Source organism: Hibiscus syriacus, unplaced genomic scaffold (assembly GCF_006381635.1).
Source record: "Hibiscus syriacus cultivar Baekdansim isolate YM2019G1 unplaced genomic scaffold, ASM638163v2 tig00116996_pilon, whole genome shotgun sequence".
Lineage (NCBI taxonomy): Eukaryota > Viridiplantae > Streptophyta > Magnoliopsida > Malvales > Malvaceae > Hibiscus > Hibiscus syriacus.
The window spans coordinates 1,490,467-1,513,775 of record NW_024063512.1 but is presented as its reverse complement, the minus strand read 5'-3'; the positions used below and the strand labels follow the sequence as shown (position 1 = coordinate 1,513,775).

Here is a 23,309-nt window from a genome sequence, read left to right as displayed (position 1 = left end):
CAATGGAGACAACTATCATCATTGGAAGAAATTAATGAAGGTATTCATCCAATCCAATGATCTTGATGTATGGGAGATAATCGAGAATGGCTACTCTTCTCCAAAGAAGAAGGAGAAGAAGCGGAGTGACAAAGAACGGAAGAAAGCTCAACTTAATGCCAAGGCCATGCACATGTTGTTTTGTGCATTTGGTCCTGAAATCTATGAAGGGATTTCTTCATGTTCAAGTGCCAAGGAGCTTTGGAATAAGCTCGAGGAAATCCATGGAAACAAGAAAGAAGAACCACAAAGGTGGTGTCTCTAATGGCTTAGAAGAGCCCGAGGTATCTTCTAACTCAAATGATTTAATTCATATACATTTGATGAGTTACAAGATGCTTTTAATAGGTTATATTCGGAGTTTGAGACCATGAACTCCAAATATAAGAAAATGATTCAAAATTTAAAATTGAAAACGATTTTCTTTTGAAAACAAAATAGATTTTGAAAGCCAAAATGAAATTTTGAAAAAGGATTTAGAGCTTTCAAAAATAAAAATTGATAGTTTTGAAAAACAAAATTTTGATTTAGAAGTTAAGCTTGAAGGCTTAACAAAAGAAAAAGAATTAATTTCTAAAAATAACCTATTATGTGTAAAAATGGCAAAATGCTCACATTGCCATTTTCATGGTCATTTGGAACATACTTGTCCTTTTGAAGAAAGGAAAACATTTTAAAATTAGACAAGTATGGGTTCCGAAAGGAACAAGGGGCATTGAAACTAACGTCCAAGGATCCAAGTAATTTGGATACCAAATCGAAATGAATGTCTCTTGTAGGTGTGTGTGAGCAATGGTGATGAAGATGATGATATTCAAGATGCTCTAGCCACACATGAAAAAGGAATGGGTAACCTCTAAGCTTAATGCTTTTAATTTTGGTTGTTTGGTTGCTCATTTAATTTTAAGCATGCATGAGTTTTGATTTAAGTAATTATGTATTATTTTTAATCTCATGTATGTTAAAAAGAAATTATGATGAACATTTTAATGTCTTAATAATTTTTCAAAATTTTTAGTTCATCATAAAAATTTTGGTCAAAATTGGTTGTAATGCAATTGATATCTCTCTAACAATTGATATCAATTTTTCAAATACTTGATTTTACAAATTTTAAAAATTTTTGACCTAAATTTGGAAAACTTTATGCGTATGCACTTAATTTTAACAATTGGTATTAATATCAAATTTCAACAATTGGTATTGCATAAAGTATTTTAGACTTAGATATATTGAATTTCATGTGCCTCTAACATGTTTGTTATTATTTGTAGAAATTCAATATTTTGTTTAAGTGTCATTTATTCAGGGGGAGTTTTTGATTTTTCAAATGATTTTTAAAATGTCAAATTTACTACTTACTCTCCAAAGTTATTTTGAACTCAAAGATTGAATTATTTTTGATATAACAAAAAGGGGGAGAGGTTATGGTTTGAAAAATTCAATTTCTTAATGACAGGAGAAAAGGGGGAGCTTAACATTTTTCATATGTTTCCACAAACTAGTATCTTTTTTCATTAAACATTTTACTAAGGGGAGTTTTGTCAAAACATTTTTCAAATGTTTTGTTATATCAAAAAGGGGGAGATTGTTGAACTATGTTTCGATATAACAATTTAAGGCAAAATAGTTTTTTGGACTTGAATTGAATTTACAAAATGTTTTTGGACTTAATTGAATTTATTCAAAGTTTTTAAAAGGTTTTAAAAATATTCAAATCAATTAAATTCGGATTTGAGCCAAAAATATTTTAAGGGATTTTCAAGATTGCCCAGGGGGTATAGATTCCCCCCCCAGGGGGTACAGTACCCCGGGTACAATACCCCCCCAGGGTACAGATACCCCCTGCAGGTTTTTGCCTCCGAGAAAAACAGAATGTCCAGGGGGTATCGATTCCCCCCCAGGGTGTATGATTCCCCCCCTGTTCAACAGCCCAACGGTCATAATATTTGAATATTATGAAGGGTATCGATTCCCTATGAAGGGGTAACCGATTCCCCTCTATTCTGGGCAACCTTTTTGAATATAAAAATCATCCCCAAACGGCTCCAAAACATCCCCAACGGCTATATACGACAAACTCATTCCAAGCTATAAATACAAGCTGAGGACACTTGAAGAAGTAAAGAACAACTATCCAAGCAATCAAACACAAGAGAATAGTTTTTCATCTTATTTCATCTTTCTCTTGTAATATTTTGTTCTTGTGAGCTCAATCTTGTAAACACCTACCTTAGAGAGTTTTCTTGTTTACACTTATTATCCTTTTGTAAAGGGGAAAGGTTCTAGCTTAGCCCGTGTAAAAGCTAGGGAAAGGTTCTAGTTTAGCCCGGAAAAACTAGGGAGTTGTAAGGTTATCTCTTTGTCCTCAAAAGAAAGAACAAATTAGTGAATTTGTTGGAAAATCCTTGGTGAGGAGCTAAGGTAGTGGATGTAGACTTTGGTTGATAAAGTCGAACCACTCTAAATCGCTGTGCAATTTTCTATCTTTCAATCTCCTTACTCCCAAGGTTATCTCTTTGTCCTCAAAAGAAAGAACAAATTAGTGAATTTGTTGGAAATCCTTGGTGAGGAGCTAAGGTAGTGGATGTAGACTTTGGTTGATAAAGTCGAACCACTCTAAATCGCTGTGCAATTTTCTATCTTTCAATCTCCTTACTCCCTAAACACAAAACCATTCCGACCCCTCTTTGCAAACCGTTTCGGTTGTCGATTCGAGCTTCCGAAAATCCTAACATATACCTTCATAACATAATAAAAAATCAACTATGTTAATTTACCACTAATATTAAAACGTTTAAACAATTACGGATTTAAAGTTCTAAATGACAATTTATCAACCTGATAATTGAACAACGGGCCCTTTGCGCAATCAATCAAGACAATAATTCTTAATAAAAACAGAAGATATATAAATAGCGAAAAAGTAAAAGAATAATGAAAATTATTTAGATCTCACAATCCTTGAAGAGCCAAAGCTTCAATTATCTTTCAGTTGGAACAAAAGTATTTAGCTACTCATAATTGAAAGAACACCAAAAGAAAATAAAGATGAAGTTTGAAAATAATCTTAGAGAAAAACTTAATGAAAACTTAATGCCCCTATGAAATCCCTAGCTCCCCTTTTATAAGGACTTCCCTATTCTAGATAAGGAAGTTTATTAAAAGTAAATCCCACAAAATAGGGGTTTTAAATATCCTCATATTTTTCTAAAGATAAGAATAATTCAAAAAAATCTTTCAGTCATCATTAAACTCTTTTTCCCTTATAAATTTGTAACTTTGATTTAGGGTTGTATGGACTGGTAAGGTGCACCCACGCCTTAGCTGAAGTCTTCTTCTGCGACAGCTCAGGATGAATAAGCTGTGCCCATGCCTTATGCGAAAACCTCTTCTGGTCTTGCCAACTTCTTGAATTTTGATTTTTCCTCCTTAATTTGGTGATTTCGTGAATATAATCCTATTCATTGGATTTTGGACTTGTTTAATCCAAATCTTCAACCTAATCCACAAAATACGAAATATAATCAAAATCCATTATTTAAGCAATTTTAATTATTCAAATATGAGGAAAATAACATAGAATATATGACTAATATGCATCTTATCAAATAGATTAATCTACTAAAATTAGATTATTTATCTTTTAAATAATATTTAAATTTTTATTTTTGTTGTTATAAAAAATATTTTATTATATCTTTTATAGAATTTAATTTAAATTATTTAATGTAGATTATTATAAAAATATATATAAATAAATAAAATAAAAGATGAAAAATCTGCTTGATTTTGGATATGTCATTTACGTTAGTAGATAGTATTTTCACATCGTTTGATTCTGATTTATCGTATATCGATAGTTTTTTAATAGATTTTTTTGTGTGGTTCGTTTGCCGATGTAGTCAGATATATTCGTATTTAACACTTGTTTGAGTTTATTTAGTTAGATTTTTTAACTTTATTTGTGTGATATTAAGTGATTATTTTTTTTGTGTTTAAGTATTATTATTATATGTTTAGTTTACAATTTTGGTTGTAAACCTTCATTATAATTTAAATATTTTTTATTTTTAATAAAATTATAAATTTTTATAAAAAAAAATCTTACTTGCTGTCAAATAATAACAATAAATCTAAATTATTAAAAAATATTTATATTATTTAGAAGACACATTACCTAAATTTTTAATGGGATAAAATAAAAAATAAAAAAATCCTGAAATTTAAATATTGTATTTATATTTGGTAATATTTTATGACAAAATTTTGAAGCAACACAAAAATGGGGGAATAGGTGAATCAAGTCATTTGGTCGTCTCGCTGCCACCAAAAAATCCAACCCACGAAAAGCGCATCGTGCAGAGCAGGCTTACCCTCGTCGCCTTCTTCCCTTTAAACGACGCTCTCTTCTCTCTCTCTCTCTACTGTTCTAGAATCCAAGATCCCTGAGAATCCGCAATTGTCTCATGGCGCTAATCAGCCCTACCTCAAAAACCTAGTCCCTAGAACCCCTCTTTCCTCCTTTCCTTTTCGGTTTTATTAAATATATTTTATTATTTGTTTCGTTTTAAGAATTTAATTCGTGGAGTGGAGTGGAGTGGAATGGATGGAGTGAGTAGCGGTAGCAACATCCAAAACGATGCATCGACGAGCGGCGGTGGAACCCAAACGCCAACGCAACCTCAACCAACGCCGCAGCCGGTGGCGGTGGCGGTGCAGAGTGCGAACGCGCCCCCGCCTTTCTTGAGCAAGACTTACGATATGGTAGATGATACCGCCACCGACGCCATCGTTTCTTGGAGCCCAACCAACAATAGCTTCGTTGTTTGGAACCCGCCGGAGTTCGCTCGGGATCTTCTGCCCAAGTATTTTAAGCACAACAACTTCTCGAGCTTTGTCAGGCAACTAAACACCTATGTACTGCAAGTTTTCTTGTTTGTTATTTCCTTTACCTGTCGCTCTATTGTTTTAACTTATACAGTTTTGTCGAGCGTTTTCTGTTTTAGATTTACTTGTGAAATATACGATTTCCTTCTTGATGATAAGGTTTGACTGTGGATTTGAAACTGTTCCCAATCGAGTTAAATACATTGGAAGTGGTTGGCTCAAATCCATTGAAGTCATTGCTGAGGTGGTTTTGGAAAACAACCATCATGGAGGATAATTTTTAGAAATCTTTTATATCAAATTAAATTTAGGATTATTGGTAGTTGGCGGCAAATGACTGTTCTAACTTGGGCTCTAGGCCAGGGATTTAGCCAGCTAGGATTTTGAGGTAATCAATTTGTGAAGAACTAAGGAACATATACGCTAAGCTATATTATTATTATTTTAGTTGCTTTGGTTTCCGAAAACAGGATTAGGATCCTGTTCAGGGTTTTAAATAGTATTCATGGTAATGTTTTCGGTCGCTTCGCGTTTATCACGGTTGCGGATATAACGAATGCAGATATCGCGATCGTGAATTTTTTTCGAATAAGCTGATTTTTTAATAAAAAAAACCTGTTTTTTTATTAAAAAAAATTAAAATAACGGAATAGCAATCCACTATTGCCGCGATTGGCCGTGATCCGTTAAATTGCGGCCGCAATCCGCCACTATTGGTGTGATCCCGCTTCACATTGTTATTTTCCGCGATAGCGGTTTCGGACACCGTCGCGACTGCGATATAACGGTCGCGACACCATTATTCGGCCGCTATTTGAAACCTGGATCCTGTCTGAACTAACTATGATGTTTGTACTGGGGATTTGATGGATGCCATTGCTCCCATGTCATGAAATTGTTTTTTGAGTGTTTTAACTGTGCTTCTTCCTGGATTTTCTCAGCAACTAAATGGAGCACAAAGGGGAAATTGGGAAAAAGAAAGCAGATCAATGTTGTTCATGACTTGGTTACAAGGTTGTCGAAGGATAGTTACTTCTATTTCTCTTTGTCTGTTGCTACTAGTTTAAATGACTCTTAACCAAAGGTAATTTAGTATTAGATGTAAAGACACTGGTGCATAAAACGTGTCACTTAGATAAACTAAACTAAACGGGTCAGATCCGATAATCCAACATAAGATTGGATATGACCATCAATGTTGGGTGAAAACTTACTAACAGCACAGACATATTTGCTCTGCTTGTTATGGAGGATGGAAAAGCTTGGAGCTGGAAAATTTGTTAATATAATGGTTAAGCACTAAAGTAGGAAAGTGGTTATCAATGTTAATCATTTGATGATTTGATTAACAAAAATTTCCATCCTTCATACCAAGTAGAGCACTAATGCAAATATTCAGACTTGTCCCTTATATGTGTTTGAGCTCGACAGATTTGAGAAATCTGGTTTCTGGGCTTTTTCTCAGGGATTAGGCTTTGAGTACTGTGGATTTAGGTCTCAAAATGTAGTGGTAGAATTTCAGTCTTTTATACTGAAATGGAATCTAATTTGTTTCATACTAAGGTCAATAAATTACCAAAAACAATGGATATGTTGCAGGTAAGAAGAACCAAGCGGTAAGATTTTCGTATTTGTGATGTGAGGGAAATTAAATCATCAGTATTTTTTGCATTGTTCTTGTTAGATAAATTGTTCAATGGAAGAATCTTAAGTGTGGTTCAGGTGAAAGTTGTGTGATTGAATAATAGTTCACTCTTGATCAATAATCATAGACTCATGCTGGTACTCTAATCCAGTACCCACTTGACTGAGGCTAGCATGTATTACTTGCAAAAGACATCTATTTGTAGTGTTAGAAAATGACAATTTAATATTCTAAGATCTCAGTCTAAATTCTTTTATTGATTGTTCTGCCATAACTCTTTAAAAGTTGAAGAATTAGTCAATAAGTGAAATCTTTATTGAAATCTTTATTACTGCTAAATATGCAATTCTCAAATTGTATGCGTATTTTTTATGTACTTTGCATGCATATTCACAATTTCACATGCATTTAATGTAGATGTGCATCATAGATACTCTGAACACGCATGATCCTAGGTGTGTGACTTGATTGTCATTCTATCAGAATGTTTGTGTCAAATTTTTATATTATTGTCTGGATTTGATTGTATTTTTTGCCGACTCCTCCACGGATTTCCTTGGGAGTGGGATATTTATCACTTTGGCATGATCCTACGGTCCTACCATGGGCATTGCTTTATGTTTATTGCATTATCCTTCACGGATGTCCTTTCGACTGAGATATATGTTACTTTTGGCATCTTCAATTGGGCATTGCATTTAATCGCTTTCTTGTACTCAATATGGTTGAAATTAGTTGACTCCAGCTGCCACCTTCTACTTGAGCTTCATTGTATTAGTTTCTTTTGAGGTGTACTCTAGTTGAGTCAACTTTAACCAGCATAAGGCAGTGTGCATTTTCCCCAATATTGGCTCCATTTACCTGAAAAAGTTCAAAGAATAGGGCTTGAGCTTATTTATTTAAACTAGTTCCTAAAGTAGAGTATACCTATTGCTGCCACCTTCTGCCATCATTCCTTCGGATTTGGGAATTGGGGAAAATGTACACTGCCTCAAGGAAAACTTTTTCTAAGCTGGCTCTTCTTGAATTTGTATTGTGCAATGTACATTTTCCCCAACCTTGCTCCATTTACCAGAAAAAGTTAAAAGAATATGGCTTTAGCTTATTTGTTTAAACTAGTTCCTAAATTATCAAGACACTGCTGGAAAAGATGGATGTCTGTACCCTTCTTCCATCATTCTGTTGGGAGTTGGGACCAGTATTTATGTAAAAAAAATTTATTCAGCGACAGTTCTGTTGATTTTTCTGATTTCTCCATATATTTGTGCTTGTGTTTTAACAGGGTTTCAGAAAGGTTGATCCAGACCGTTGGGAATTTGCAAATGAGGAGTTTTTAAGAGGACAGAAACACCTGCTTCGGAACATAAGCCGGCGAAAGCCTGCCCATGGCCATGGTAATCAGCAGACATCGCAAGGACAGAGTTCATCTGTGAGTGCCTGTGTTGAGGTTGGGAAATTTGGGCTCGAGGAAGAGTTAGAGAGGCTTAAGAGAGACAAGAATGTGCTTATGCAAGAACTTGTTAGGTTAAGGCAGCAGCAACAGGCTACTGATAACCAGATGCAGAATATGGTGCAACGTCTTCAGGGGATGGAACAGAGGCAGCAGCAGATGATGTCATTTTTGGCGAAGGTTATGCAGAGCCCTGGTTTTTTTGCTCAATTTGTGCAGCAGCAAAATGAGAGCAATAGGCGCATAACTGAAGCCAACAAGAAAAGGAGGCTAAAGCAGGATGGTAACACTTCCTCGGCCTCCGATGGGCAGATTGTTAAATATCAACCTTTGATGAATGAGGCGAAAGCAATGCTCATGCGGATCATGAAAGGGGATGCTTCTCCCATACTGGACTCCTTTAACAACAATAATGAACATATCATGTTAGGCGACTGTTCATCATCGTCTAGTGGATTGGACGGCAATGGGAACAGTTCAACCCATGTATCAGGGGTGACTCTTCAAGAGGTGCCACCAACATCAGGTCAGTCAACATTTGTACCAACAACTTCGGGTATTTCAGGGCATCGTCCCTCAGCTGCCATATCTGAAATACAATCCTCCCCATGTACGACATCCTATGAAAAGATCACAACAGCGCCATTTATAGATGTGAGTGCGCTGGTTGGAGCAGAAAAGCCTCCATCTATGTCTGCTACTCAGACGGATATAATTATGCCCGAGCTTGGTCAAATACCGGAAATGGTCCCAGAAAGCATTGTTGATATTCCTACTGAAACTGGGAATGATGGATTGGTTGATCCCACTGCATTGGCTGGAAATGGTCTGGTACCATTGGAACTTGACGACATTGTTTCTGATCCAGACATAGATGCCTTGCTAGATGGCTCTACATTTTGGGATGACCTTTTGCAAAGTCTGGCACCAGAGGATATTGAATCAACCTCGATGGACGGTAAAAACAAGGAAGATGAAGAGCAGCCAATGGACGATGGATGGGACAAAACTCAGAATATGGATCAGCTTACAGAACAGATGGGTCTTCTTAGATCAGATAACAAGAGGGTCTAATCTTTTGATGTAGTTCATTGATTGGAGTTAAACCTGAAAGTTATATTTTTTTTCCGACATGATCCTTTAATTTTGGGCATTGGAAAACGATGAATCCTTTAATTATCTGTGTTGTTCTCACACGTATAGACATTGTTTTCTGCTTTTGTTACTTCACTTCAGCTTTTGTCAGTCAAATTTGGTAATCGGAGGTTTATTGAGCATTGATATCAAGTGGTTGAACCTCCTATTTTCTCGCATTTCGCAATTGAACTCTTAATTTTAGAAGCACACTTCTAATTAACGATTAACTCACAAAATAGGGTGTTTTGTTACCTGAATGCAAAACACATCGTTTTAAGACATGTTAGCTTAAGAACTTACAGATCCATTATTTACTATCAACTGAACTTTGCAACTTCTGATCTCCGGCGACAGTCTCTCCATTAGCGGCGTTTCTGTTCACCATGGGTCCGACATCCCCATACATTGAAAGCCTCTCCGACCTTGACAAACTATCCGGTGATGTTTGGTCGCTAGGATTGGTGCTCTTAGAATGTTTTGTCGGCCATTATCTGTTGATTGGTCCCGGGGAAACGCCTGATTGGGCTGCATTGGTGTGTGCCATATGCTTCGGAGAGATGCCGGAGACGGCTTCCCCGGATTTTAGAAGCTTTGTGGGGAGGTGTTTGGAGAAAGAGGAACGGCGGATGAGCTTCTGATCACCCTTTTGTGAATTGGAGCTTTTGAAGGATTCATGGAGTCTCTTCTTCAATTTCGCTAGAAAAACAGAAAAATATCGTTTTCAAGTTTTGGGTTTTCTCCTCCATAATTAAACCTTTCTGGGTTTTCAAATATTCGGAGAATGAATTGGATAAGTTGCAGTGAACTAAAAGCTTATTTCAAAGAACTGCACATTTCCGACCTGCAAGGAACTATGCGCATGACGAATAATAATGGCCACTGGTGCTCTAAAAACAAGACCTTTCTTCAAAGCCGGCGAGAACAAATAAAGAAACCAGAGAGGAGAAATAGAAGAATGACAGAGAAAGCAGAAAGATGAAGAGTGACATTTTAGATGAAGGAATTTAAGAATTCTCTCCTCACATTGTCTTAGGTCTTAGCAAAGAAAATAAGTTCTCTAAACAAGTTTACAAACATAAACCAAATAAACCAACCCTTTCGATTTTAAAATGGTAAATTGAATTTTACTGCTTTTACGGGTATGGACAATGGAGCATTTGGGCCTTAGTTACGCCCAAATATCTGTTCTTTGATTTTATATTGTCCTCTAATCTGGGTTGCTCTTCTTCCTCTTCCAAAATTGATTTGGCTCAGTCACAAACATTAAGAGCTTGGCGATTGATTGCTTCTGCTAGAAACTCAAAAGAAAAATCAAGGTCAGCTCTTTTTTTTCTCTCTCAAGTTTTTTTTTATGATTAATCTGAGAAAAAAAATGTGGATCCAAGTCAGGGCAATATGGCGCATCACAAAGGCATCGCTTCCTGTACGTGAGATTAGCATCGAGTTTGATTCTTTGAATTTGGATGGCTTTTGGGATATTATTGGATAAAAGTTGCGATTGTGCCGATATCTGACCGAAAACCAGTACATCCCCCATAAATTGTCCCACCGGGAATGAATTAAGTTTCATTCTAATAAATAAGCATCTCAGTTTTTTTGTGAATAATCTCAAGTTTCTTTCTAAGTATTGATAAGCTTTGGGTTGGGTTGATTTTGATAATTTGGATCATTATTCTTGTTTATAATGGAATTGTTCAACTTGTTTTCTGGGAATGAAGAGGAACATTTTAAATTACGGAAACTGATCCTTATTTATTGCAAGATTGATAGATCCTATTAGATTCTGCTTCAATCTTTTCAGACTTCTCGTTTTCTTTGCAGAAAGCATTTAATTTGAAGTAGAAAGTGTTCTTCCATGTGATTGTCAAGTAATTTGTCGCCCCATTTTGTTACTTCCATTCTATTACTCAATGTCAACCCCACAATGTAATCGGTTATGCCTGCATCAGAAACTGGCAATCTTGTGGATTTTCTTTTCTGGTGCCATCGTCTCTTCAAGTGAGGTTAGTCGGCATCATCTAATTCAACTCTTTATTTCTGCTGCAATCTTCTCCGATACTTGAGCCAAAGAGTTGAGTTTCAATGAGTTTGGCATTCTTAATTTTCAGGTCAAAACAAGCCAGCCATCAGATTCCCAGAACTCAGATGATGGGAAATATATAATGAGATCTTATTTTGACAACCACGAGAACCTTCATGATTCAAGTTTTGAAAATTTTATGACACGTGAACTTTCTTCCAGTTTGTGTATAGTGAATCCCGAAAACCAGAATCGTGGCGTGAGGCTATCAGTGCGAGAGCTCTCTCTGAACGGAGAAGGTTCTCATCGACAATTATCTTTGTCTATCAGATTGCAGACTGGGGAAGAGTCCATTCCTGAATTACCTCCTCATAAATGTGAAGTTATAGTTATACAAAGACTACCCCTTGGAGTATTTGCTGACCCGTTTGAGCTTCAGAATCTTCACAAGCGGATGGGTAAACCAGCGATTGATTTTCCTTATCATAGAAAACAAGCAATTCATCATAATGGCAAAACTAGGCTTGATTCGTCATCTTTTGTTTTTCGAGTTGATTTGCACTATCTACTTGTTGCAGGATTAAAAAATGTGGCTGTTTTTGGAGACACCAACTTAGAATTGCCTTCATTTCGGTCCAATCGGTCCGCTGTTGAAATCCACATTGATGCCGGATCTGACATCTTGTTTATGCAGAGCAGTGGAATGGAAATCAACATACTGCTTCCACTACATGCACGATATCAGGTAAGTGAAAGAAAATCACGTTTAAATTACTTTGTAATCGATGCAACTATCACTAGAGGCAAAATGCACTTGAATAGGGGTGTTGATTGTCGAATGAAGGTATTTGGTGAAAGTTCAGACATTTTCTTCATGTGTTTGCAGCCCCTTGATGAAAGTGGCTATTCTATTATCCAAATCGGTGAACCTGATATGCTGATGAGATGCAACATAGAAGGAAAGCAAGATAAGCAGAGTTGTTTGTTCATGTCACTCGAGGACAGTGCTAAATCCAGAATCAGTACCGTCGAATGGAAAATTCCTGCTGGAATGAAGGCACATACTGGATTTGTATCAGTTGTAACCTTTATTACAGCTTCTTTATCAACTGTCTCAATTGTATACACATCTATGTTTTGGTCGGGTACCAAAACATGAAATAACCTTAGCCAACATCAATTTATCCATTATAAGCTTTGTTATTATGAGACAGATTTCATATCTGTTTCTTAAAGATTTTGACCTCATTTCATCTTGAGTTTATTAATGTCTTCAGATCAATGGAGTTTATGGCAGTCCTTTAGAACCGAGTTTAATAATTACGGTACATTTGGTTCGCTGAAATGGAATAGAGTGGGAATTGATTACATGGTGTTAGTATTAGCTTACCATGACAATGCTGGCAATAAATCAATCTAGAATACCAGAAAAGTTGCATGTAAATGCATATATATTGAAAAACCGAGGAATTATAACTGTTATTACACGAAATGTCAAGAAAACAAAAGGAAGGACACAAAAAGCTGTAACACAACCTCAACAAACTCTAACACAAACACTAAAAGAAAATCTACACAAAGATCAACAAGATATCATTGGACGAGCTTCTCTTATCAGGCTGCAAGGACTATGACCACGATCAGAATCACAATTGCAAATATCACCAGGAGTAAGCAAGTCTGCACAAAAAGGGTGACGGCATTAATTCCTGGACCCGCAAGTCTGCACAAAAAGGGTGACGGCATTAATTCCTGGACCCGCAAAGCCTCAAACCAAATTCCACTATCCCAATTAAAAGGGGATAAAAAGATTGTATCTTTGTCGAGGTGAGACATTACATCCGGTGTGTATCAGTGTATAATTAGTAAAATTAAAACAGAAGAATCGTAACATTATACATTACCAGAGAAGAATTTGATCTCTGAGTCTTTGCAGCCTTCACAAGATGGGATTTTGCCTGTACAGTGGCAGCCCGTGAATTTTCAATATGGGTACCAATGTCATCTGCAGCATATTAACTTTCAGTACTTTTCAACATGACCCAGAAGATCAGAACAATCAAAGTGAACTCAATACAAAAGATGAAATTCTTTACCAATCATAGTTCCTTGCTCATGAACTAGCACAGCTAGATCTTTGAAGATCTCATTCACCTCACCAATTTGCTGCTGAATTTCTTGAATTCCTTGTTCTCTTTCTTCAATGATGGCCTCATTAAATGCAATCTCATTATCCAACAGCAGGACCTCCTGTCTGCAAAGAAAAATCGCACGTGGAAAAAGGCCGTAGTTCGATAAACAATTAATAAAAATCAACAATAAGATAATTTGAATATACAACACTGGATTGATGTATGGGAAAGAACGTGGTCAATCATCCTCCAGAAGTGTTTACCATTTAGAATCTAAAATTTTGTAATACAATGTATCAGTAGGGATCTTTTTTATTTATGATACTCCAATCTAAGATTAAACACAATAAAAACAGGCAAGCATGCATGTAAACACACACAGAGAAAATACCACGAAAAACTGGCATAGAGATTCATATAAGCCCAGAATCTACTTAGAAAACATGTACATGCTGCCAAATGAACATGAACTACAGCAGGAACAATGAAAAGAAATTTCAAAATACATGTCCAAATTCCAGAAGTGATCACCATATGAAAGGGATAAGAATTCATAAAGAACAAGTTACCTTCTTGATTCCACAAGAAGGGCTCGCTGTTCGGCACTTTTATCTGATCCCACGTCTATCTCACCAGCTGTGTAGCTGCATAAAACAGGAAGAAACCTCTAGTGAGAATATCGGTAACATGCAAAAGTATAACAGAAGGATAACCATCAAACAGTTCGATTTAAGACGAGTAAATGTAAGAAAATTCAGTAATCAATATGGATGTTTTATGAAGGATTTTCAGAACCATCTGAATGCCATGAACACAAAAGCATTCAAATCACTTATGCATCTAAGTACATGTAAACTCTCAGATGATAAATACCTTGAAGGAAGAACTGTTTGGGAAACAAAAGGAATGTATGCTGTTTCTCTTTCAGCAGCAAGCCGTTGAGCTTTCTGAAATTCTTTCAGAACTGCTTGAAAGTCTTTTGCAAGTTTGGCATCAGTTATCTTCTTGCTTGCCTACAATTACACAGATATAAAGGGCATCAAGTACTTCCAGAAGGGAAACGGGTTAGAGCAAGATAGAGGAGGGGTCAAGCGGTTATAAAAATAAGTTCAATAACCCATGTATGGATTACCATGAGATTGAAATATAGAACAAGAGAAACATCACGAACAACAGACAGTACAGTCATATGTCCTCTTTGTTGACTTAAAAAGTAAAAGAGAAGGCAGCATCGGTGAAAACCAAAATCATAACCAGAAAACAAACTTACACTAACTTCAGCACGATGATCTGTTTCACTAGCTTGTTTAAGTTTAGCCGAAGTGTCCTTCACTAATTGCCCAATATGTAACCTCGTTTTATGCCTGCCGAGTGAGATTTGTCAGGTTTACTCCCCACTCATAAATCTAATTACCATATAGCCAAAATCAATCAAGAAATGCGAAAGATAGCAATTCGTTGCCCATGCAATACAATGATGAGACAACTGAGTGAGCAAGAAATACAAAACCCAACATTATATATCAAAAAACATATATACTTATTCAGAGAATTCTGACATTCATCCAAACGACAACGATAATTCGGTGAGCTTTCTCATAAGTAAAGTCAAATTGCACTTGACAAAAGGCATTATTTGTCATCCCTAATTAAACACCCAAAAAAGAAAGATGTAATATAAAATTAAACCAACAATGTTATGTCCTTCGATTCAAAATCACAACAGGATCATATTTATATCCCGTGATCAGTTAAATAGCGATCGAAACAACTGAAATTGGGCAAAAACTCACAGCTTTTCTCGAAGCTCAGGCGTGTCCTTAGGATTCCGAGGGTATTGACGAGTCGCTGGAAGGTAGAGACGGCGGTGTTGATCTGGAAAATGCCGGAAGCCACTGCTTGGGTGGCATCTTGCTTGCCGTTGTTCAGATTTTGCCGCGTCGCCAATGGCCGTCCAGCTTCCAGATCTTGAAAGCTCATGATCCCTACTTCTCTATAAGTATTTTGATATAACCCCCAACTCGCTCGAGAAAATAAATTTCCTTGAGAAAATTAGTGGGAAAATGACAATAACATGCTAACCGAGCAGGCTGTTCGGCTACAGTTGGAGTAGATATAAAAAAACGGAATTTAATAACAGGGACCGTGACAGAGAAAAGGATAACATTTTTGACGTCTTTAAAGGAATATATGAAAATATAATCCTCAAACTTTAAAATATTTACAGTTTGATTCCTTTTTTTTGTCCACCTTCATCTATGAATTTAAAACACTTTTTCTATTTAGTCCTCGTATTTAGATTTCGTTTTTAAATTTAATGATAAATTGGAAAACATGTAAAGTTAATAATATTAATGTGAACCAAAAATATTGTACGGATTAAATTAAAAACTATAAAATTTAAATGTTAAATATTATTTTTACTCTTAACAATAATTTGATAAATATGAATTATTGTTAGGGATGTAAATGAATTGAGTTTGAACAAATAATGTTGTGTTTGTGTCCTTTTGTTTAGCTTTGCATATATTTATATTCGGTTTGTGTTCGTTAAATTTTTAATATCATGTTTGTGTTCGTTTGTTTATCTTTTAAGGTGTTTTGTTTGGGCATTTACAAATACATGCATTTAATGTTCACCGATATATTTTATCAACATATTCATTTAGTGTTCGCAAACATATTTATTTAATATTGACGAACATGTTCATCAAAATAATGAAATTATGCTATTAGTACTTAAACTTCTTATGTTTCACATATTAAACTATAAAGTTCATTATGCATTTTATTTAGTCTCTATCTTCATTAATATTTAAAATGTAAAAAATAAAATAAAAGGAATAGCCATGGAAAAGAGCTTATAAATGAGTTGATAAAAGAGCTTTCAAATGAACTTGTTCATGAATATAAATGGATACACTTTAATTTTGTTCATTCATGAATATAAATGAATACACTTTTATTTGTGTCCGTTCATAAATATAAATTGATATGTCTTAATTTGTGTTAGTTTATTTATTAAATTAATATAAAAAAATTATTCTTATTTATTTATTTAACTTAATAAATAAATATAAACAACGTTTTACGAAAAAGTCATGAGCCAAACACTATTTCATTTACACTCTTACTTATCGTGGTAAGTGGTTCGTTGAGAGATTTCTTTTATTGTTGTTGGCACGTGGATGATTAAAAATGATAAATTTATTAGTATTTAGAGTAAAGTACACAAATCGTCTCTTAATTGTAGCATACTGTTTTGTTAAGTTCTCAATTATTAAAGGTTATAAAATGATTCTTCGTCTATAGAGAGTTGGATTCAACTATTAAAAGTTACAAAATAGACACTCGACTATTCATTATGTTCCAAACTTGTCATTTTCCTTTTAAAAATGAACAATCGTTTGAGTTAGACGCTAACATGTTGATTGAGATATGATAATCATTTAAGATTATGATATCATTTTATTATATCTCAGTCAATAGATTAACGTCCAATTCAGACTATCGTTAAATTTTTAATGAAAAAGAAGAGATTGAAAAATAATGAATATTCAGATAATAATATTTATTATGCATTTTTGTCAGAAGCAATTGTTATTTATTATTATTTATGTTAAATCTTGTACTATATTTGTAGTTTAGTTAATTAATATATGTCGAGTTATTCATATGTGTTTTTGTGTGAATTCGATTTTCAAATTATTCTGATGTAATTATTACTTGATGATATTGTAGTCTTGTTGTTATTATAGGATAAAATAAATTTATTTGCTAAAATTGTGATTATTGAAATTTGTATTCAACTCTACTTCATAGAGTTTTTTTAATGAGAAAATTAATTAATTAATTAATTAATATCTTCGTGGATTTAGCTTTAGATTTATCTAATTTTTATTTAATTAAACTTAAAAGTTATGATGGTGGTAGATAATACAAATTAAAATATTTGTGAATACTTGACTTAATTTTATAGTTAAGATTTGAACAACATTTTTGTTTTAAATATTTTAGTTAAAACTCATCACAAATTTAAAATATATAAATATTATTATGTATATATGTATTACTTGAATATGAGAGATAAGATTGAAACATCATTATGTGCACGAAGAAAAGATATTTGATATTATATCCATGATTGTATAAATATCATACATTTGTCAATAGTAATTTTTATCAGATTATTCGATATGCACATCTTTTTAAAAGAAAATGTTAAGACGAACGGTCCCAATTTTTTGTCTTAACTTTTTGAAATTTTATATGTGTCACAACCATGTTAAATGCACTTAATTGTGATAATTACTAGGCATTAGGATCCCCAATGATCTTCAATATGTATTTCCAGCTAATGTCTTTGTCTCCTTTTCCTTGAGTGATCAACCTCTAGTGTATCAAAAATTTTGTTAGCCACATTAAATGGATTCAGCTACAGCTATACTCTTTGAGGCTCTTCTCAAGCATGTTTTGACACATTTCATGCTATATTCGAGCACTCATATAAGTCAGAACACAATCATTGATCTAACAACTTAAATGTAGTGTATCATCTTCAAGAGTAATTGTGCACTCCCCGTATAGAATATAGAAAGAGTGTGTGTCTAGTCTCTGACCTCTTTTTGAGTCTTGAAATCAATGCTAAGTTTAGTTTGAAACCCTCAACCAACCAAACTAAGTTTAAAAAGTCAGTTTGGTCTTAGTGAACAAGAAAATATAAAACCCTACATTATATAAAATCCAACATGTATGAATTACATGTCCAATATATCAATAATGAGCTTACTTGAGATATTTGGTTCAGCTATATCAAAAATATAAAATCATGCATGCATAGTTTTACATTTACTCAAGATTAAGGTAAATATATTATGAAAATTAGAAGTGATTTTAATCTATAAACGAATTTAAGAATTAGTTCACCTTCGGTCCAATCCAATATATTGTTAATCTTAATTAAGTATATATATCTTTAATTGAGAGTTAACTTGCTTTAATATGCAAGACAAAATATCCCATTTGCATACTTTAGAGGAAATAATAGTCTTAATATAGATTAGAGAAAATAACCTCAGTAACCGAAAATGCCTTATAATATACGATTTTAACCAACTTTTTTTGGATTTACGAAAATGACCAACAAATTCGCAACGCGAACTCCAATTTCGCAACCAGTTTCCAAATTCGCAACGCGAATATGTAAATCGCAACACAGAAGTCAAATTCACAACACATAAGTCAAATTCGCAACACATAAGTCAAATTCGCAACGCGATAGTCAAATTCGCAACGCGATAGTCAAATTCGCAACGCGATAGTCAAATTCGCAACACGAATCTGTAAATCGCAACGCGAATTTGTAAATCGCAACACAGAAGTCAAATTCGCAACACAGAAGTCAAATTCGTAACGCGATAGTCAAATTCGCAACACTAAATTTCAAATTCACAACACTGAATTTCAAATTCGCAACACAAAAGTCAAATTTGCAACGCGAAAGTCAAATTCGCAAAGCGCGTTTATTTTCGCAACGCGAATTTTATTTTATTTTCGAATTCGAAACACAATATTAATTTCGCAACACAAATGTAAACAATATTATCTCAAATCATAACCTAAAACCCTAAATCACAACTCAATCTCATCTCCATCTCTCACTCTCTACGGCGACATCCGTCCCCATCTCTGACGAAATCTGTCCCCATCTCCGGCGAAATCCGTCTATCTCCATCTCTCAGAGTAACCCTCACAACCATTTACAGTCAGAAATGAAAAATCAACCACCGAGGGTTATTTTTTTAATCTCTTATTTTTATTTTGAAAATTTTGTATTATTATTAGATTTTTATTATATTGATGATAAATTTACTGGTAATTTCAATATATATAGATTAAACATTTCACTGAGATTGCTTAGTAAATTCATTCGGTTGTTGCCAATACTGCTAAACTATTTAGTCTTTAACCCTGTGAAGTTAGTATTTGTCTTTATTTTGTCTTTTTGTTGAAGAAATGCAATTCATTCAAGTTTCAATTTGCAGAAGAATAGTTTTGGAAACTTAAATTCGCAATACGAAAATGAAAATCGCAACACCAAAATCGCAACACGAAAATGAAAATCGCAACGCGGTTTTAGTTTCGCGTTACGAATTTAAGTTTCAGAAGCTACTCTTATTCTGCAAATTGAAACTTGAATGAATTGCATTACTTCAACCAAAAAACAAAGATAAATACTAACTTCACAGTGTTGCTAATTTAAGTTTCAAGAATAAACTACTACTCTTTATATTGGCCTTGAACATGCACTAAACCTATATGTTGTCCTTTTATGTTTATATAAGTGCTTACATCTGGAATGTTATCTGATGCATTTTGTGAACTATGATGGAATAATGACTTGGGTGAATACCGTGCTAGTTTGAAACATATTTGCTTTGTTTTTACTGTTTAATATCATGTCTGTTTATAGTGTATAATTTGTAGTTTTTGGTATATCTAACTTGGTATGTTTATTGTTTTTGTAGAAATTTTTTTCGGCTCAATTGACCTTAAGGAATAAATTAAGCCTAGCCACTAAAATTGCGTCGACGCTTACACTTCTACAAAGAAAATTGTTTGAGGATACTTGTTTCGGGCCATGGCTGAAAGTACAACATTCGAGTGGAGATGCTATGTTGACACATTTTGTTTCTTTAGACCATGACTAACGATCTACCCGAGAGGATACAATGTGATGATGAAGAGATATGGTTTCATTTTCCTCCGGCGTATACTTGTTTTGGGCGGGAGGAGTTTTGCTTAATCACTGGTCTACGCTTCGGACACAATGAAGTAACCCGGTACACTAGTCATATCTCCCGCCCATCATGGTTATCTCGGGTTTTTCCTGAGCTGGCAAAGTCGAAGCCGAGTTTACACGTCGATGACTTGAAGAGATTATTTGTTAAAGATGGTTTTACTTGAATTGATGACCTTGATGTTGTCCAAGTTTGCCATTTATTACTTTTGTATGCCGACCTTTTAGGCAAAGAGGGCAGACAATATATTTCTGAGGACCTTATATTATTGGTAGAGGACCTAAATGCATGGAACCTGTTTCCGTGGGGTTCATATCTATGGAAAGCTACCTGGAAGAAGTTGTCGTCTGCCTTTGAGGACCGAAAAATTTTGCAGGGCGATGGTTCTAAATACACTTTGGCAGGCTTTATTTGGGCCTTTAAGGTTAGAATTTCTATATAATGTTTCCAAATTTATAATTAATTATTTAACAATTACTGATGTTTGTGTATTATATTGTTTGTAGATTTGAATATTTGAGGCTTTTCCCAGCATGCAGACATATACGATAAAAAATTCAAATGATATTCCTAGGGCTATTACCTGGAAGAGGATCCGCATGTTGGATTGGGAAGAGTTACTACCATATAGGACGATGAATGATGTAAGTTAACACACAAATACTACCATATAGTTAAACAAGTTATTATTAGTACACGTTTAACTTTGTTTAAGCTTTTATATTGTTAGGAGGCCAACTATCCATTACAGAGGCTGACACCCACAAAGGCTGACCTTGCCACTGATTGGTGGCAAGCTAGTAAGCGGTTTTTTTATGGGACGGATGATGAGCACCCCCCCACTTTGAGAGCCATCACCGGATCAAGTCGATTCAACAGCTCGACACCCGGAGCCATCACCTGATCGAGCCTCTTCTCCACCTCCACCATCACATATTCCATCACATCATCGAGCCTCTTCTCCACCATCACCTCATGATAGGCGACCGACAAAGAGGCCACGACATTTATCTCCCTGTTCTCCACCTCTACGGGATGAGTTAGGGGAGTTACGTGATGAGGTCGGTGCTTTACGTCGTGAGGTTAGTACTTTACGTGAAGACAATGGTGCATGGCGTGATGAGGTACGGTCTTTATATGGTGAGGTGGATGTTTTACGCGATGACAATGGTGCGCTACGTGATGAGGTATCTACTTTACATGATGAGGTAGTCGCTCTACGTGAGATTGTTTTATCGTTGCAAAATGAGGTTCATACTCTACGCAATGAGGTAAATTTGTTTAATACTATACTAAAAATGCAAATAACATTTTTTCGGCATTATTTATTTATTTATTTACTGATTTATGTATTAATTTATTTTCAGCGGCCCGATAAGGTAGATGCTTTATGTCGGGGTTTTTTTTGCACGACGGGGTTCACGCATCAGACGTCGTGCATGTGCCATTATGTCTCCTTTTACCCCACTAGTGCCGAGACTTCGTAAGAAGAAGCCTGATTCACCTGTCATCGTTCAAGAGGCGCCTCCTATCGTTCAATAGGCTCCTCTCATCGTTCAAGAGACCCCTCCCACCTTTTAAGAGGCCCTGTCATCGTTCAATGGGTCCCTCCACCGTTCAAGAGCTCGATTCACAACACGTCATTTATTGACATATTGATAAACCCCCTCCCGTGCCCGATATGATGGATGTGTGTTGGTTTTCGTATGAGTTACCGGCCAGTAACATTCCTCAGCAGGATAGGGAAACACTATCATACACAATTACGAATAATACCCTTTGGGCTAAGACCGCAATTGATTTTTATCTACATGAGCGGAGCCAGGGGTGTTATTCTGACATATGCAAACTCGACGATGTTATGCATTTGTTTCTTGATAAGTCTTGGTGGGGTATTTTATTAGGGGTTGAAGATAATGGCTATTTCGAAGGGGGTAAGTCTTATATTCTTCTTATATTGTATTTTGATTAAATTTTTTTAAAATTTATTAATAAATTCACTAATATATGTATTTTTTTATAAAACAACATATTGATGCATGGGTGTCACGTCTTCTAGTAATAAGGAAATTGAAGAAAATAAAAAAATACTCGATGGACTATTATGTCGACGTCTTTTCACGTAGCTCACTTGAAGGATCCGAGAGATTCTTCATATACGTTGGGTAATGGAAAAGCTAAACTTTATCCTGCGTGGTGGGGAGGTCGATAGGTTAGTATTTATTTTTGAAATTTTAAAGGTGTTCATAATTTTTATTTGATGTGCGCAATTATTTATGATTGCAGGTGTTTATCCCTATTTTGGAACGTCGTCATTGGCTTCTCGTCGAGCTTCAGCTCCCATCCCTGAAGACAATGGTATATAACAACATGTTGAATTACATACCATTGTCTGATTTGAGAGATATTATTACAAAGGGATGAAGCGCTAATTTGGCTAAATACTTGGCTGCGATTGATTATTGGACTAATTCTGGAAACAAAAAGCCAAAGAAGTTCAAGTTATAATGATCAGAGATGAGACTACGCCATAACAAACGCAGGGAGCCAGAGGGGATGTGGTCTCGTATACATATGCTTGGAATGTTTGATGACAGAAGTAAACATTTCTACCTCCCACAGATAGAGATAGAGGTGCAGTAGGCTTGTGGTTTCGGTATTTTATGGCTAGATCGATATATGCAAGACGCTGTCTACCTGCATCCGCGTGCTGAAAGTGTGCATAAACAATGGTAAGTTTGAGCAGTGTTGTTAACATGTATACTCTAATTGGTTTAAAAATATTGGTTAAGTACCTAGAATTCAGTAATTTGTTGTTTGTTGGTTTTAGATGTGTAGAAAGTGTTGTTTGAGCAAATATTTGGTTTCTGTAGGTTAATCCTGAAGTGAGATACGTGAAATTGATGTATTTGTGCATAAACAACAGTCTGGGTACACTTTTTTTTGCTTGTTAATTGAATTTTTACATTGAAAGTTGATTGTTTAATTGATGAGGAAATAAGAATTATTTTTTGCTTGTTTAATTAATTTGTAAAAGTTGATTTGTAAAAGTTGATTTGTTTAATTTGATGTGTAAATAAGAATTATTTTTTTGCTTGTTTAATTGATTTGTAAAGTTGATTTGTTGTTTTAAATTCAATATCATTATGTTGAAGGCAAAAAAGACCGTTGAAGGTCAAATTCGCAACGCGAAATT

The 23,309-nt window shown here is 34.9% G+C and overlaps 2 protein-coding genes and 1 pseudogene across 3 annotated transcripts; 2 read left to right on the top strand and 1 right to left on the bottom strand.

The window, feature by feature from the left end:
• Nucleotides 1-4,326: 4,326 nt before the first annotated feature.
• On the top strand, nucleotides 4,327-9,248 carry LOC120193756 (heat shock factor protein HSF8-like). 2 transcript variants are annotated; one of them, XM_039196194.1, is made up of 4 exons: nucleotides 4,327-4,589; nucleotides 4,635-4,959; nucleotides 7,857-8,545; nucleotides 8,576-9,248. In XM_039196194.1, coding segments are annotated over exons 1-4 (1,539 nt in total). In that variant the 5' UTR covers nucleotides 4,327-4,587; the 3' UTR covers nucleotides 9,099-9,248. The 2 variants fall into 2 exon arrangements, with proteins under 2 accessions (XP_039052125.1, XP_039052123.1); XM_039196192.1 differs by having other exon boundaries at nucleotides 4,327-4,591; nucleotides 4,637-4,959; nucleotides 7,857-9,248.
• A 1,056-nt stretch (nucleotides 9,249-10,304) lies between these two features.
• On the top strand, nucleotides 10,305-12,436 carry LOC120193542 (phosphatidylinositol-glycan biosynthesis class X protein-like). Its single transcript, XM_039196028.1, has 5 exons — nucleotides 10,305-10,477; nucleotides 11,065-11,164; nucleotides 11,270-11,639; nucleotides 11,760-11,926; nucleotides 12,068-12,436. Exons 2-5 carry the CDS (start codon nucleotides 11,072-11,074, stop codon nucleotides 12,338-12,340), a joined length of 903 nt encoding a protein of 300 aa, XP_039051959.1. The 5' UTR covers nucleotides 10,305-10,477; nucleotides 11,065-11,071; the 3' UTR covers nucleotides 12,341-12,436.
• A 314-nt stretch (nucleotides 12,437-12,750) lies between these two features.
• Nucleotides 12,751-15,431, bottom strand: LOC120193539 (annotated as a pseudogene).
• Between the last annotated feature and the right edge of the window lie 7,878 nt (nucleotides 15,432-23,309).